Raw genomic sequence first — 14,355 nt, 5'->3', positions numbered from 1 at the left:
ACCATACGCGATTCCCATTAACATTCAACAGATATTTACATTAAATTCAAGCATTCTCTTTGTCGTGACTTGTGAATACTTATGTTTAGAACAATGTTGAAATTTTCCTGTCGAGCGTAATCGTAGCGTCTTTGAATACTATGTGGTGGAACTAACTAATAATGAATCTGTGCTGACAACTGCACAACGTAGGTGCGCAGAAATTTTATTCTACGAATACCACTGTCGGTACTGTCGCAATTACTTGATTCAGTTTGCCCGCGCTCTATGTTTAACTTGAACAGAGTGTGTTTTAAATTTTTACTAACGAATGACCATAAAAACCAAAACTTTCATAGATGTATTGTTTGCAAAGAAATTTTTATGCGTAGTCAAGAGCCCAGTGTCATTTCATGATATTGGATGTAAATTGAATATGGTTACTATACGAAATATATTTTATAATTATAAGATTTATATAATTTTATAAAACTTAGGATTAATAAAATTGTATATACATATACAGGATGTTCGGCCACCCCTGAAGAAAATTTTAATGGGAGATTCTAAAGGTAAAAATAAGAAGAAAATCAAGAATACCAATTTGTTGATGGTGGCTTCGTTAAGAAGTTATTAACGTTTAAAGTTCCGCCAGTACTGAATTTTTTTCTCGAAACTGAGTAGGATTTCGTGGGTATGTCTATTCACCAAAAATTATTGTAATTGACCCCCGCAACGAAAAATAATTTTTCCAGAACGATTTGAAATTTTTCAATTTAATTGTTAATAACTTGTTAACGAGGCCTCCATCAAGAAATTGGTATTCTTGATTTTCGTCTTATTTTGGCCTCTAGAATTCCCCATTAAAATTTTTCCCATGGGTGGCCGAACACCCTGCATGTATATGTATAGATATTCGTGGCATTTACCAAACCTTTTACGGACGTACAACTGGTACATACCATTAAATCTTACTGTTTATTCCATCAGAGTACTTTTTTTATTGTGAATTAATAATGCAAATTGTAATTTATTATTTTACATTATTTACTGTTATTATAAATTAACCGATCACTTAACATTATCAATTCGAATTTTTTACTTTATCTGATCGACTAAGATCATATTTGATACCAAGGGGCGATATCGGGTTCTCGAGTTTTTACGTTTAATTAAGCTATCATTACATCGATGAAGATGTAAATGAAATTAATAATGCTTAATAGAATGTATAGAAAATATTTTAAGATGCTCCTTTAATATTAATTGTATATGTTATAATATGTATAATTTCTGATGAATGAATATACATTATGTATGGTAATAATATATCAAACGTTTTATTTGAATCTGCATAATTTAAGTAACTAAGCTTTTTGAAGAGTTGTAATACTTTATATTTACAACTGCGTATCTTCGGTTTAATTGACGAAAAAAAATCGTTTGTTGCATTTTTTACACGATAACATTCGAAATTATTTTACCAAAAATCTTATCCGTCAAAATATTCCGAGATCGTTAAAAAGAATGATCGTTAATTGAAAATTGCACAAATATTATTAGAAACTATTTTCTCTATTTATAATAAATAAAAGTAAAGTTAAAAACACTAGAGCAAAAGAAACGTTAGAACACATTCCGCTAAAACTAAAACTACATTGTTTTTTGTATGATTAGAATGTACATGAATTTAAAAATAAAAGTTTTACACTTAAAAATTGCGTAATATTTCTATACATAACTTATAAAATGCGGAAAATTAAAATTATTCTGAAGAAGAAGAAAAAAATCAATTGCCGAAATATATAACAGATTGATATAAGAGAAATCTTTTATTGTACAATTTGTTTCAGAGATTTGAGTAGCACATACAAGTGTAGAAAGTAAAATAGTTTTCCCACTTCGTATCATACTGTAATTCAAATATTTCATCTTAACGTGTTCCCTGCACGACGATTGTAGATTCTAATTTCTTTTTAATAAAAGTTTTTTAAAATATGACAAACATCAACAAAACATAGCGTTCATATTGGTAAGAAATATTACCATTTCTATAGTGACTCATCTTTGCCGATTTATAGCCTTGATCCTTTTGTAAGTACGGTCTATGTAAAGCACTGCCTATAGGGCATAGCATTTACTATGCTCCATTCAAAATGACAGGAGCAGAATGCTTGTATTTGGTCAGAAACATTAAGCTGTTCCCTGCCATCAGCCTCATAGCCGCCTCTCTTCCCCGTGCCAAGAAGAAGGAAGAAGAGGAAAAAGATGGGTGAAAAATGTTGATCCCTGAAAGACGCGCTACCTGCGTACATTAAACCCCCGTGTTCCATCTGGTCCAATAGGCATACGAAGAACATTACTTGGTAGGCCACTACCACTTGGAGTTATTGACTTTGGTTGAATTCTACTTATTTCTTGTTCTAACTTTTCCTCTGGACTTTTCTCTTCACCCAGAATTCGTTTCCTTGCTTCCGCATATTCTTGTTCCCTCTATAGATATTGTTTATTATACAATTTTTTCTTATACAGTTCATTTCAAGATGTTAAAACTGTACCTGTCTCAAAGTCTTTATAGGTTGTTTTGGTTTATCTCCATTCACTAATGGTCCATCACCACTACCTTGTGAATCTCTCGTAGGTCTTTTTAATATTTTTACAGTTGGTTTTGGAGGTACATACTGAGATCTCACACCATCGTCGCCTAATATTATCATTCTTGTGTTTGTACTGTGATTGGTTTTGAAGCTGAAACATTATAATTTCAAGATACTGTAGTACAGGAATATTCTAATAACTATATCATGTGTAATATATTAAACGACTACTTTACATTAATATATAATTCATTAGTAGATTTATCAATAATGATTTTTAAGTTATTTTTTCTAATTTAAATTTAAGTTTTATACATACCCTTGTTTTTTAACTAATTGCTTCGTTTCTTATTTAGTAAATTATCCTCTGTTACCTTGCCAGTCGTTAGAATTCTTTTTTTAAATATCAACAAACCATAAGAAAATAAATCTTTTTTAACTTACCTAGAAGATTCTATTTCTTCTAATGCTTCAACCGCATTTAACTGGAGGGCATCCAACTTTTTGTCAAGAGCCTAAAATCGAATGTAGTTCTAATATTACATTATCATAATACAATAAAATTATACCATGATGTATACATGTAATTTTCAATTGTAATTTTTTTATTCAATTCTTCCAAATTTTTCCAATAACCGATCGCTTCTTTTTATCCTTGAACATGTTAAAACATTACATTTTGATAATATAATATTCGCTACTTCGAATTAAAAAATTCAATGTATCTATAGGTATACACTCATTTAATAGAAGATTAAAATACAGAATATGTAAGACATCTTACAAATGATATTCAGAGTTAAAAAATATTATAATGTTCTGTAATGAATAACCTTTTTCCTTATTGTAACAGAAAGGTAACCTTTTGGAAAGTAATGTGCATACTTTCCTATTACCACTACTATCAATAGTCATATGGATACCTACCAGTGCAATAGAAGAATATAAGCCATATATAAGCATTTGTAAAACAAGAGTCCAAGAATAACGAAAGTGTAAGTATCCTTTTGTGTCAGACGTATGCAATATTATTTCATTGAACAAAATGTTTTACTTTAGAGTTTACGATACCCGCAAAAATGAACACTTGAAAAATTTCCTTCGTGTTACAGGTTAACACAATTACTCCATTATTAACTCCGCTTTAAATAATACTACCTAAAATATACTAAAACAATAACTTACCCCCGATTCTTCAATTTCTTCCCAGCTCTCAAGAACGTCATCCATGGTTGACATTCCGTGATTTATGTATTAATTTCTAATTTTTACGTATTACTGCGAGAAATTTAACAATACAGTCTTAGCATGAACTACCGAGGAAAGTATAGATGAGGATAACTTGGCACACACATGCACTCCAGGTAAAAGGAAAATCAAAATAGTTGTGCCCCATATCATATTAGCCAAATAAAGGAATTAAAAATTTCCTAGATATACCTTTTGTTAGTGTTACATTTAAAATAAAACTAAATTTTTCGTTAATGTGCACCACATTTTCATTAATTTTATGTGAATTTATACAGTGACGCCAAAAATCTCCAACTAGGTAGATCTTTCATTTTATCTTTCGAAAGCAGAAGTTAATACAATCACTGTGTATGGTGATCGCGGGTCAAACTCATTAAAGGTGTTAAACAAATTTTATCTAATATTGGATTTATTATTTCATACGTATAACTAATTTATAAGATTCTTGAAGCACAGTTGAGTAGTACAAGAAGACATACTCAGCGAGGAGAACCAGTAAAGCTACGAGAGTCCGTTTTTGCATTAGATAAACAGAGACACATACACTGCGTACTCTTTTTATCAAATGTGAAATCCGACTCTTAGAATTTTACTGTTTCTCGTCCAGTACGGCTAGTGTACGATGAGATGATTTTAGCACCCTCTTCTCATGGATGGCGGTCAGTTGAGAAACTATTCACTGAATTAGTATTGATACATGTGAGTTGGCTATGGAAGGGATTTAAATTAATTTCTGAATCTGTTGGTAACGTTGCGAATGACACGAAAATGGTAATGGGGTTTCGAGACCCCCAAAAAATGGGCCGAAAAAATACATTGGGTGAAAGATCTACTCGTGTACCTTGTTTAGAATCTTTGATGAATCAATGAGAATCAAAACTAACCTAGCGAAAGATCGCAACCAATTTGCTAATGTTATGTAGTTTGTAATTAATAATTGCACTACCCAGCTAAGAGTGATACGATTATACATATACCACGTGGAGGTGAGCATCGATCGTTGGTCTGGGTTCTTTTTTCAAAAGAATTTCTCTTCAAATAACATAATGGTTAACCAAACGCCTGCCCAACTATAAATCTAAATTCGTTTATTATATCAAGAAACAATTCTAAATTCGCAGCCATTAGCTCGGTGTCACCCACGAAGAATAACTTTTCTATCGTGGGTGACACCGATTACCAGGTCTCACCACGTGGAGGTTGCTGCGAGTGGAGACCCGAAGGGAGATAGATGGAATCCAAATTCCATCGATCTTCCTTTTACATCCTTAGAAACTAGATTAGTCATGCCAAGTAATTATTTTGTTTAAAAGAAGGACGAAGCTAAATCGTGGGTGACGCGACGCGACGCGATACGACGCGATGCACCATGCAATAGTGCAAGGAACGAGAGACGCGAACCGAATAGCGAGGTCAAAAGGGTCAGCTCGTTGCCTCTTGGCAAGTCCGATCGAAGGGAAAGGGAATCGACGCACCCAACACGGGTTCCCCATTTCCCCCAAGCAACCTGTTGGGAGCCAACTGGACCCAACTCGGGATGTCTAACAGAGAGAGGGATCCCGAGTTGGGGCTACCGTAGACAGGAACAGTCCCTGATCCCCTCTAAGGCCGAAATACCCTTTCCCTTGGATCGTCTCGCTAGAGGACGGCAACTGACCCTTCGGGCTAGCTAATCGGCCGATCACTTGCTTTCTACATGGAAGCAGTGGTGATCGGAGGGGACGAGGGACGAGTCAAAGAGAAGCTACTTGTTACATAATTACTTGGCAGGACACGCGACTACACTAAAGACTTAAGTCTAAATGTACCAAGTAATTATTTTATTGAAAAAGGAGTGAAGCTAAATTGTGGGTGACGCGACGCGACGCGATGCTGAACCGTGCAGCAGATCCGAGGATCGAATCAACACTACCCTTGGTAGATTGATTTCTATTTCTAGAAATCGATCTATCATTGGCAGGCGACTAGATCTTTCGGACAAACTGGACGGCCGATCACATGTTTCGTTCGTCGAAACAGCGGTGATCGAAGCGAGAAACGAGAGAACGAGTCGAGAGAAGCTACTTGTTAAATAATTACTTGGCAACATTGGGAGACGCATACAATAGGGACTTAAAATTAACGTCGAAGCTCAAGTCTAGTCAAGTTGAAGCTAAAATTCGGACGATAGAAGGAAACAAAGTTCCTTGATTTAGTTGTACCAAGCAATTATGTGGTTAAAAAGAGGGATGAAGCTAAATCGTGGGATACGCGACGCGACGCGATGCTGAACCGTGCAGCGGATCCGAGGATCGAACCTACTGCCCTTGCTAACTCGATCTCAACAAGAAAACAGAGAACTGCAACTCCGAATCGAGGTCTCCATTTCTCCAACGCAACCCGCCGGGAGCCCGAAGGACCCGACTTAGGCTGTCTGACAAAGAGAGAGTACCTGAGACAGAGTCGACTTCCGCTGGAAGGTATGCGTTTCCGCAGAATACGGAAACTCCACACCTTCCAGCAAAGTGCCGTTTTCCCTCGATCAAGCTTACCAAGGGAAGGCGATTAGATCTGTAGGACCAGATACACGGCCGATCACATGTTTCAATCGATGAAACAGCGGTGACCGAAGCTAGGAACGAGGGAACGAGAAAACGAGAAGCTACTTGTTTAATAATTGCTTGGTAGGACGCGGAAATATATAGAATAAAGAAATCTTGGACGTTAATTTTAAGATTCGCGACGAAGCTTAAGACTAATCAACTTGGAATTAAAAGTCCCCCGGCGGTTGTGGCGTACTCCCTCGATGTCCTTGCGATTAATCTAAACTGAAATCAAAACTAATATTTATATTAGCGAGATATGGAAGGTAATTAAGCAAAATATTACAAGAATTTAAGCTGAAACATAAAAATAAATACCTTATATTAATCGAAACAAATATGGTATATGCATCGACACAATGTTATAGATATCAAAACGAACATTCGTAATAATGGAAGAAACTTGGATCGAAACCCCAAATTGAATCAACACCAACACAATCAAACGAAATGGAAGAATGAAACAAAGTACCTCCGCAGATTATTACGAAAATTCGAGCAAGCACGTAACCACAAAAATCTTATTCCAATCAGTGGAATAAAAATACCTGAAATTGGATAGAATCATATCAAAGCAATAACATAAATTCGACAAACAATGTAAAAGAGTAAACAGAGAAAAGGAACATTCATAATAACGAAATAAAATCAGATAAATAAACAAATAAAATACAATTAAGTGGAGTGGACTTACTACTTGTTGTCGGTAGGATAGGATAGTTACCACATAGGATAGTTACCACTGGGCCAGCTGTAAAATAAGAAAATATTCAAATTATAGCAACATCAGTTAGGCAAGTAAAGTAAAACGATAGAATAGAAGAGGAGAGAGAATTTTTAAACAGTTCTTACCGTTGGTCATCACCGTCCGGCACTGGTCAGTAGTCGGATCTGCACTGGTCAGCACTGGTCAGTTCTGGTCACTCCTGGTCAGTCCTGGTCAGTCCTGGTCACTCCTGGTCCCCCCAGTGGTCAGCGGTGCACGAATGGCCTGGCGTAGGCCCGCGAGACCCGTTCCCCCTGGATGCTCCAGGGGTACTGAAGAATTTGTCCAGCGGTAGTCTTCGAGTGGGGAAGTCGAAGAGTGGGGAGACAGTGTCAGCGTGAAGAGTTAAGAACCGCTTGGTCTAGAGAACAATACTATTTCGATTGGTCCCACCTCTTGACCATTTCTGAATCTTCACTGAACTGCTGACCTTGATGTCAACCTCACTGTTGACCACCAGTGACCATAAGTTAGCGACCCATTAAAACCATTGCGAAGATTAAAGCCTTCTTACGAGGATCCCCTTACAATTTGATGCATGATCTTTTTAACATTTTGTTCCACTTTGGAAGAGTGTATCTCATGTTATAAGATCACTAGTGATACTACTGTATGTAGATAAGTACATACATACATATATCGATATTTTCGTTCGGTCGGTAAAAACACCCTGATTGGAAATATCATATGGTAATGCGCAGTAGGTCAGAATAAAAGAAACATTGGCCGGTCAAAGTCACTTCCTTCGCTATAAGCTTCCAATCTTCGTTATTTTGCCATGTACTTTTTGTGTCTGGATTAATATCTTGCGTATACGACGATTGTTACGAAAAATGATCGTTTTTAGTGCTCCGCCGTCAATACAGTTTCTTTAAAAATCCTCAAGTGCAAGAGTATCTATAAAAAATGCACTTGTATAAACGTTTTATGGAATTTATCGTGAAAAACTCGTAGCGATCAATCATAATCGAGTACGTGTAGTTGTGCAATTAAATCTTCGCATCTTTCGTATGGATTTCTGTTACACGTACATTTGGACACGTGTGATCTTTTATGATACATACTACGATTCACTTTCGAAATTTTATTGATTCGAAGCTTGTACTGTTACAGGCATATGTCACCACTAACTCCAGCACTGATATACATACATATAATAAATTTTTAAATATTTTAAATAGCACCTCGTTCCTTTCATAAAATGTACAATGACTAGAGTCGACGTTGAATTGCCATTTAATACGTTTGTACTTTATCTACACTGCTCGTTTCAAGCCCGTTGTAACTGCATATGCATAGATCCGTTGAAGCGATTCGACGTGGTCGAGAACTAAATAAAATAAAATTAATGAAATTTCTCAAAATATCGATAAAATGCAATAAATGAACCGTCGATGACCGCCTCTTGGGGAATGCGTACCGTAGTAAGTTTCCTTTCTATCTCCACTTGCTTGCACCATGACCACGGACGTAACACATGAGAACGAATTGTGTAAAGTTTCTCACCGCTGTCATTTGACGAACTTTCGTTGTCTGTCGTGTTGGATTTAGTTTCTAACTGACTTTTAAGTGATTTGTTCAGTTTGTAATCGTAAAGCATGGCGGATACAACGGTAGACGCAACGCGCCGTTTAAATGTTAAAAAACAGACCCTGGACGACGCTTATGCAGCGCCTGCAAATTTCCTCGAGATTGACGTGATTAATCCAATCACGCACGGCGTCGGCAAGAAACGGTATACCGATTACGAAGTTCGCATGAGGGTGAGTTAAAAGCCATCTTCGTAAGATATCCCTCTCCGTCAAACGTGATGATTCTTCGGAAATTATTTTCGTTTCACGATGCCACCAGCTTCTCCTTTTGCCGCTTGCAATCCAACGTAAACTCTCGTAGATTTTCGTGTCTACGATTTAACGAATTCACGTATTCGAATATATAATAATTTCAAACGAATTCAAGTATTGTTTGTTTAACCTTATTGTAATTTGCGATTGTCTTCTTTGTGGAAAGTAATCCTGCAATTGCAGCCGATGCTTATGCTCGATCGCAATATCGTGAATATCGAATTTATGGGAATTCGCAAAAGCGGCATCCTGGTATCATAATATCGGCATAGTTTTCGCGTTGGATCTATTTTTTCCTGCAATAAGAAAATAATAATAGTTACGACAATGATAATGATTGTAGTCATAATTTCGTTATGCACGCCAATCGTATGTATTATGGGCTGTGTCTGCTATCTTACATTTAGCGATAAAAAACAGATACAAAAATGTGTGTGCTGTTGGGTCCACTTATTGAACTTAGATTAACATGCGTGAAATATTATTTGAAACTTAAAAAAAAGCGGATAATACATTTGATCGCACGTGATATTTTCATTTCAACTTTACATCTAATTTGTTACAATTTCAATGTTTTGAGATATGAATTCTATGTAAGAGCTTGCATGCATTACTGTGAATTTTATATTTTCTATGATATATCGAATAAATGAAATTTTTTATGCTACGTATATCCATAACAAATGAAAGATATCCGAAAGGTAACAAGTTCCAAAATGAATAATTATACTGGATTATATTTTTTTTCAGACAAATCTTCCAGTCTTCAAAGTGAAAGATTCCACAGTAAGAAGAAGATACAGTGACTTTGAATGGCTAAGGAACGAACTAGAAAGAGATAGCAAGGTCAGTTGATAAATTATATACGTTCGTATAGGTTTATCGTTATTTTAAGCTGATGACGATTGACATATTAATATTATATTTTTATAAATGTTCAGATTGTAGTGCCTCCATTACCAGGAAAGGCTTGGAAACGTCAGATGCCTTTTCGAGGAGATGATGGTATTTTTGAAGAAGACTTTATCGAAGATCGAAGGAAAGGCTTAGAAGAATTTGTTAATAAGTACGTATAATAGAATAATCGTTAGTGTGATATAAAGTATGTTTGATCGAATGATTTTTGTTATTATACGAAATTGTATAGAAATGTGTTAAAGTAGAAAACTATTCCATTGATATTTCAGAATAGCGGGACATCCATTAGCACAGAACGAACGATGTTTGCACATGTTTTTGCAAGAACCTGTAATAGACAAGAACTACGTACCTGGAAAAATACGTAATACATAAGTTACAATAAGACTTATCGCAAGTATATTTTCCTCCCCACCTTCGATATTTAAAGTCATGTTAACAATTTATTCTGAAATTTTTATAAGATCCTTCTATATTTATACAATATTTAATCGAGCTTTTAATGCTGTGATGTCTAATTAAAATACTTGTTTGTGAAAGTACTTGTGTTTGAAATATGTATTAGACATTCGGAAGGATCTTACTTAAATGTTATCATCAGTCACTGCAGAATAATAGTAAAATTTCTTTTTCGTGTTTTTAGTTTCGTTTAATAGTATTTTATTGATATTGGCTTTCTATGAAAAAATTTATAATTTGATGTTTATCACTTTCAGAGATTGCAGAATAACAATTGTATACAACAGTTCAATTAATATATAAATATATGAAATTTATGAATTTCAAAATATGGCTTAAAAGTGAAATATCAAGACAAAAACTATTTACCTACAAGTTGTTCGGTAGAAAAAAATATAATTAGCCCTTCTGCTTTTTTAATAAAGTAGTCGGAGTAAAATTCTTTATATATTTGTAGCTATCGTCGCAGAAATATATTTTGACATCTAAAAAATAAAATAAAGTAAAAAATTCATCTTTTACTATTGAAATTTTTTACTGGATAACTTGTAAGTAGCATATGTAAATTTATTTGTAAACAATGCTATTGCAACTAGGTAAATAAGGTAAATTGAGTTAAAAATGGAGGTAAATCTCTTAAAAACTGTTTATAATTTGATATTCTCTACACGAAAAAAAAAAAAAAATGTTAAAAGTCTAAAATTTACCGAAGATAATTCTTTCTTTATTAATCATAAAATATATACAACTAAGGCATTTTAAATCTTCTTGTTATATACTTCTTATTTTATTGTGAGAATAGGATACAGGAATAAGATTGCTATTGTACCGAAATCAACAGTAAAATTAATAACTTGTATATTGTGTTTTTATATTCTTTAAATTTATATCGTAAGCAACACTTTAAAAGTTCGTAATTATCGAAGGGACTATGTACAGGGCATAGATTAAACTATTTTACCGTTTTTTGTTTAAGTTATAGTTTGTATAACTTTCATTAAGTATACATATTTCGTTACACTAGTGTACATACATTTACGTGTGCGTTTATGCGCATGCATATACACTCACATATAGATAGGAGTATTATATATCAATATAAATAATAAGCATAACAAAATTGAGACTGTGACTTACATACTACTTTAAAGCTTCGATGTTTGATAGAAAAATCATAATAAGAATTTCTACTTCGTTTAAAAGAAATATATAAGGAAGTTATTGAACAAAGAAGCAGCACCGACCGTTCAGAATATATTGTTTTTATGTGATTTTTATGGAAAAATTTTATATCGTTCTTCGGAAAGAATTCCTACATGGAAGATACTTATGCTTTCCCATTCATACTGCATTCCTTTTGTATACATATCTTTGGACAATCAACATTTAACATACTTCTTTATTGCGTTCTTCTCTCTTTAAAATAATATGTACAGTTTCACTCTTCGTGTAATACAGTATTTGAGATTTTTAAAAGTCTAAATAAGTACGGCGATAGAAATACTTTTCGCTGTTTAATCGATCAAAATAACTATGTAATTTATAAGTATACGTCCTGTTTAGTTCTAATGAATTTTTTATTTTTGAAGTATGTTTCTATATATTTACTCACGCAGTCTTGCTCTGAAAAAATAAAAATAAAGAGTATTATTGGATGGAGAAATATCTCTGTTAATTGTGAGCATTACTTGATTCATTCTATATCGTACTGATCTAGTACGACATTTTGCTAAACACCCACCGGGAAATGTATTCTCGATAATGAGCATATCGGCTATGTGTTTTGCAACTACTTTAAACAGTTGCCTGTCTTTGATTCTGCGCTTCTTATAGAATGGCATCAGATGTTTTACAATCCATGGTGCTATCCTCTCTTTGCACGCAGTTAAGTGTTCTTCGATACAAATCGGTGAATCTGGCATCATTTCCTCGTCGTCAGATTCCCCGAACAATTCAATAAATCTTTTTTTTATTCGTCCGTGTCTTCTATAATTGTTCAAAGATAATTCTGTCATCTTTGCCTTTAATTTTGATACCTGATATACGCGTTCAACGAACCAAATACTATTTGCTCTGCGTTTCTGTTTAGCCTCGGGTGTTTCGATTTCTGCCACTAATTTATTAGCTTCTCTGTTTTTCATCTCTTTGTAGTAACTAAAACTATACTTTCCTGCACTGATATTCGATGGTTTTACAGTATTGATTTTAACAGGATTAAGCTTTCTACTGTTATTGCTTTCAGATATGGAAATACTGCCATTGGAATTATGCGGAAGAAGAGAATCTGATTCTAGACATATTTTATTAATCTCTTTATCCACGTTAGCTTTACTAACGCCCGAATGTTTTTCTATTAACGTCATAAGATCGCTACTATCGTCGCTATCGCAAAACATATCTTCCATGTGTTGTAAAAGCGAATCTTGAGAATTTTCATCGTCATTTTGTATATTGGATTGGTTCTGTACAATCTGAGTATCAGAATCATTCTGCAAACAACTGAAAATATTGCAATCTTCGTTTGTCATTTCTTCGTCGATTTCCATTTTATTATTGACCTCGTCCGACTCATTCTTTAATTTACTGTGTTCTATGTCTTCGAAGCACGTAGAATTCACAGTAGGCGAAGCTGTATCGCTGTGACCAGAAATTTCAGGAGTTGCATTTTCAGTTTGAGTAATATCCGTTGCATCCTCTTCTTTCTTTATAGGCGATGCCTGTATCTCCGAAGATAATTCCTCGCAATTAGACGTAATACAAATACTTTGAATATTATCAGCTCTCTCTAATTCTGCCCACGAATTAACTGTCTGAACGCCAACGTCTACTCTAGATGGCGGGGCTTCTAAAAATATTACTAATTTCTTAAAGGCTTTCTTCTCTATGGTATGAGACTTTACATCTGAAATCTGTAAGTATCTTTAACTACTTAAAAAATGTCAGTTACTAATCGATTTATTAAATTGAAGACAATACAGACGAATACTTACCAATTTTAACATATTTTGTCTATACAAAGTGGCTTCCAAAGATGATCGAACAGCATATAATTCCATTTGATCTGCGCATTTCTTTAAATGATCGCATGGAATATCTTTATTTTTGTCCTTGTAGCAAAGAATGTAATTGGTGAGTAAACATTTATGAAGATACGAAAAATACACCGCGCGAACCTACAATACAAACAATCCGTTGAAATTACATACGTAAAATTAAACAAATCTTACCTACTTGAAAATATAATAACGATCAATTCATCGATAACAAACTGTAAACAATTGTTAAACGTCAACGTTCACGAATAACCAAACGTTCCTATTTAAAGTTTAACAGTTTTATATGAAAAAGAAAACATGCCGTGGTGGTCAGTCGAAGAAATTCATCGTTCGGATCGGTGGGTAAGTGTAATTTGTTCGCTGAAAGGGAAGGTAACGATATTGACAAAAGATTATTAATATCTTCGAGACTAGTGTCATCGTCGGTGTCTTCGACGTCGAATTCATCTCGTTCTTTTTTCAACAGTAAGGGTATCTCCATTTGCTCCGTCGTAGTCATTTTATAAACTGTCATTAAAGTTTTATAGAATTATTTCAAATTTTTCACGCACAGGCCTCGTAAATATTCACCGCGTAATAATGGCATGTTCTGCGTTCTTATGAATCAAACGTGTATTTACGACGATACGAAATAAACGTAAGATAGAGTAGGATCGTCGTTGGCATTAGATTATAAAAAATTAATAATTTTTTTTATAATCAAACGAAAATAATGTTTATCATACATATATACACATTTGACTGTAACAATAGTGAACTTCTAATGACTAACTTCACGCGTGTCGAAACTTGAACTTTATTAGGGCACAGGAACACCTTTCGCATAATCAGATACATTTATACATGTATTATTGGCGCATTTAATCCATTACTTTTATAGTAGATTTAAATAACAAATGGTAT

At 34.3% G+C, this 14,355-nt stretch overlaps 3 protein-coding genes across 3 annotated transcripts; 1 reads left to right on the top strand and 2 right to left on the bottom strand.

Moving 5' to 3' along the window:
- Positions 1–295: 295 nt before the first annotated feature.
- LOC143344461 (SUZ RNA-binding domain-containing) lies at positions 296–4,014 on the bottom strand. Its single transcript, XM_076770548.1, has 4 exons — positions 3,762–4,014; positions 3,021–3,091; positions 2,538–2,727; positions 296–2,472 (listed from the first exon to the last, which is right to left on the bottom strand). The coding sequence occupies exons 1-4, from the start codon at positions 3,813–3,815 to the stop codon at positions 2,281–2,283; spliced, it is 507 nt and encodes a 168-aa protein (XP_076626663.1). The 5' UTR covers positions 3,816–4,014; the 3' UTR covers positions 296–2,280.
- A 4,601-nt stretch (positions 4,015–8,615) lies between these two features.
- Snx3 (sorting nexin 3) lies at positions 8,616–11,255 on the top strand. The gene is made up of 4 exons (XM_076770582.1): positions 8,616–8,938; positions 9,770–9,865; positions 9,961–10,085; positions 10,207–11,255. The coding sequence occupies exons 1-4, from the start codon at positions 8,774–8,776 to the stop codon at positions 10,310–10,312; spliced, it is 492 nt and encodes a 163-aa protein (XP_076626697.1). The 5' UTR covers positions 8,616–8,773; the 3' UTR covers positions 10,313–11,255.
- A 144-nt stretch (positions 11,256–11,399) lies between these two features.
- On the bottom strand, positions 11,400–14,188 carry LOC143344479 (uncharacterized). The gene is made up of 4 exons (XM_076770580.1): positions 13,754–14,188; positions 13,387–13,569; positions 12,138–13,305; positions 11,400–12,019 (listed from the first exon to the last, which is right to left on the bottom strand). Exons 1-4 carry the CDS (start codon positions 13,964–13,966, stop codon positions 11,937–11,939), a joined length of 1,647 nt encoding a protein of 548 aa, XP_076626695.1. The 5' UTR covers positions 13,967–14,188; the 3' UTR covers positions 11,400–11,936.
- Positions 14,189–14,355: the final 167 nt, after the last annotated feature.

The sequence above is a fragment of the Colletes latitarsis genome, chromosome 8 (genome assembly GCF_051014445.1).
Source record: "Colletes latitarsis isolate SP2378_abdomen chromosome 8, iyColLati1, whole genome shotgun sequence".
Classification (NCBI taxonomy): domain Eukaryota; kingdom Metazoa; phylum Arthropoda; class Insecta; order Hymenoptera; family Colletidae; genus Colletes; species Colletes latitarsis.
The sequence above is the reverse complement of the archived record's forward strand: the minus strand, read 5'-3'. Positions and strand labels throughout refer to the sequence as shown.

Coding starts and splice junctions, on each gene's coding strand:
- LOC143344479 (XM_076770580.1), bottom strand. CDS start 13,966: ATGACAGTTTATAAAATGACTACGACGGAGCAAATGGAGATACCCTTA. Junction 13,306..13,386: donor GACAAAATATGTTAAAATTG/GTAAGTATTCGT, acceptor AGATACTTACAG/ATTTCAGATGTAAAGTCTCA. Junction 12,020..12,137: donor TATCGAGAATACATTTCCCG/GTGGGTGTTTAG, acceptor TTATTTTTTCAG/AGCAAGACTGCGTGAGTAAA.
- Snx3 (XM_076770582.1), top strand. CDS start 8,774: ATGGCGGATACAACGGTAGACGCAACGCGCCGTTTAAATGTTAAAAAA. Junction 8,939..9,769: donor ATTACGAAGTTCGCATGAGG/GTGAGTTAAAAG, acceptor ATTTTTTTTCAG/ACAAATCTTCCAGTCTTCAA. Junction 9,866..9,960: donor AACTAGAAAGAGATAGCAAG/GTCAGTTGATAA, acceptor ATAAATGTTCAG/ATTGTAGTGCCTCCATTACC.
- LOC143344461 (XM_076770548.1), bottom strand. CDS start 3,815: ATGTCAACCATGGATGACGTTCTTGAGAGCTGGGAAGAAATTGAAGAA. Junction 3,092..3,761: donor AAGAAATTGAAGAATCGGGG/GTAAGTTATTGT, acceptor ATTCGATTTTAG/GCTCTTGACAAAAAGTTGGA. Junction 2,473..2,537: donor CTATAAAGACTTTGAGACAG/GTACAGTTTTAA, acceptor CAATATCTATAG/AGGGAACAAGAATATGCGGA.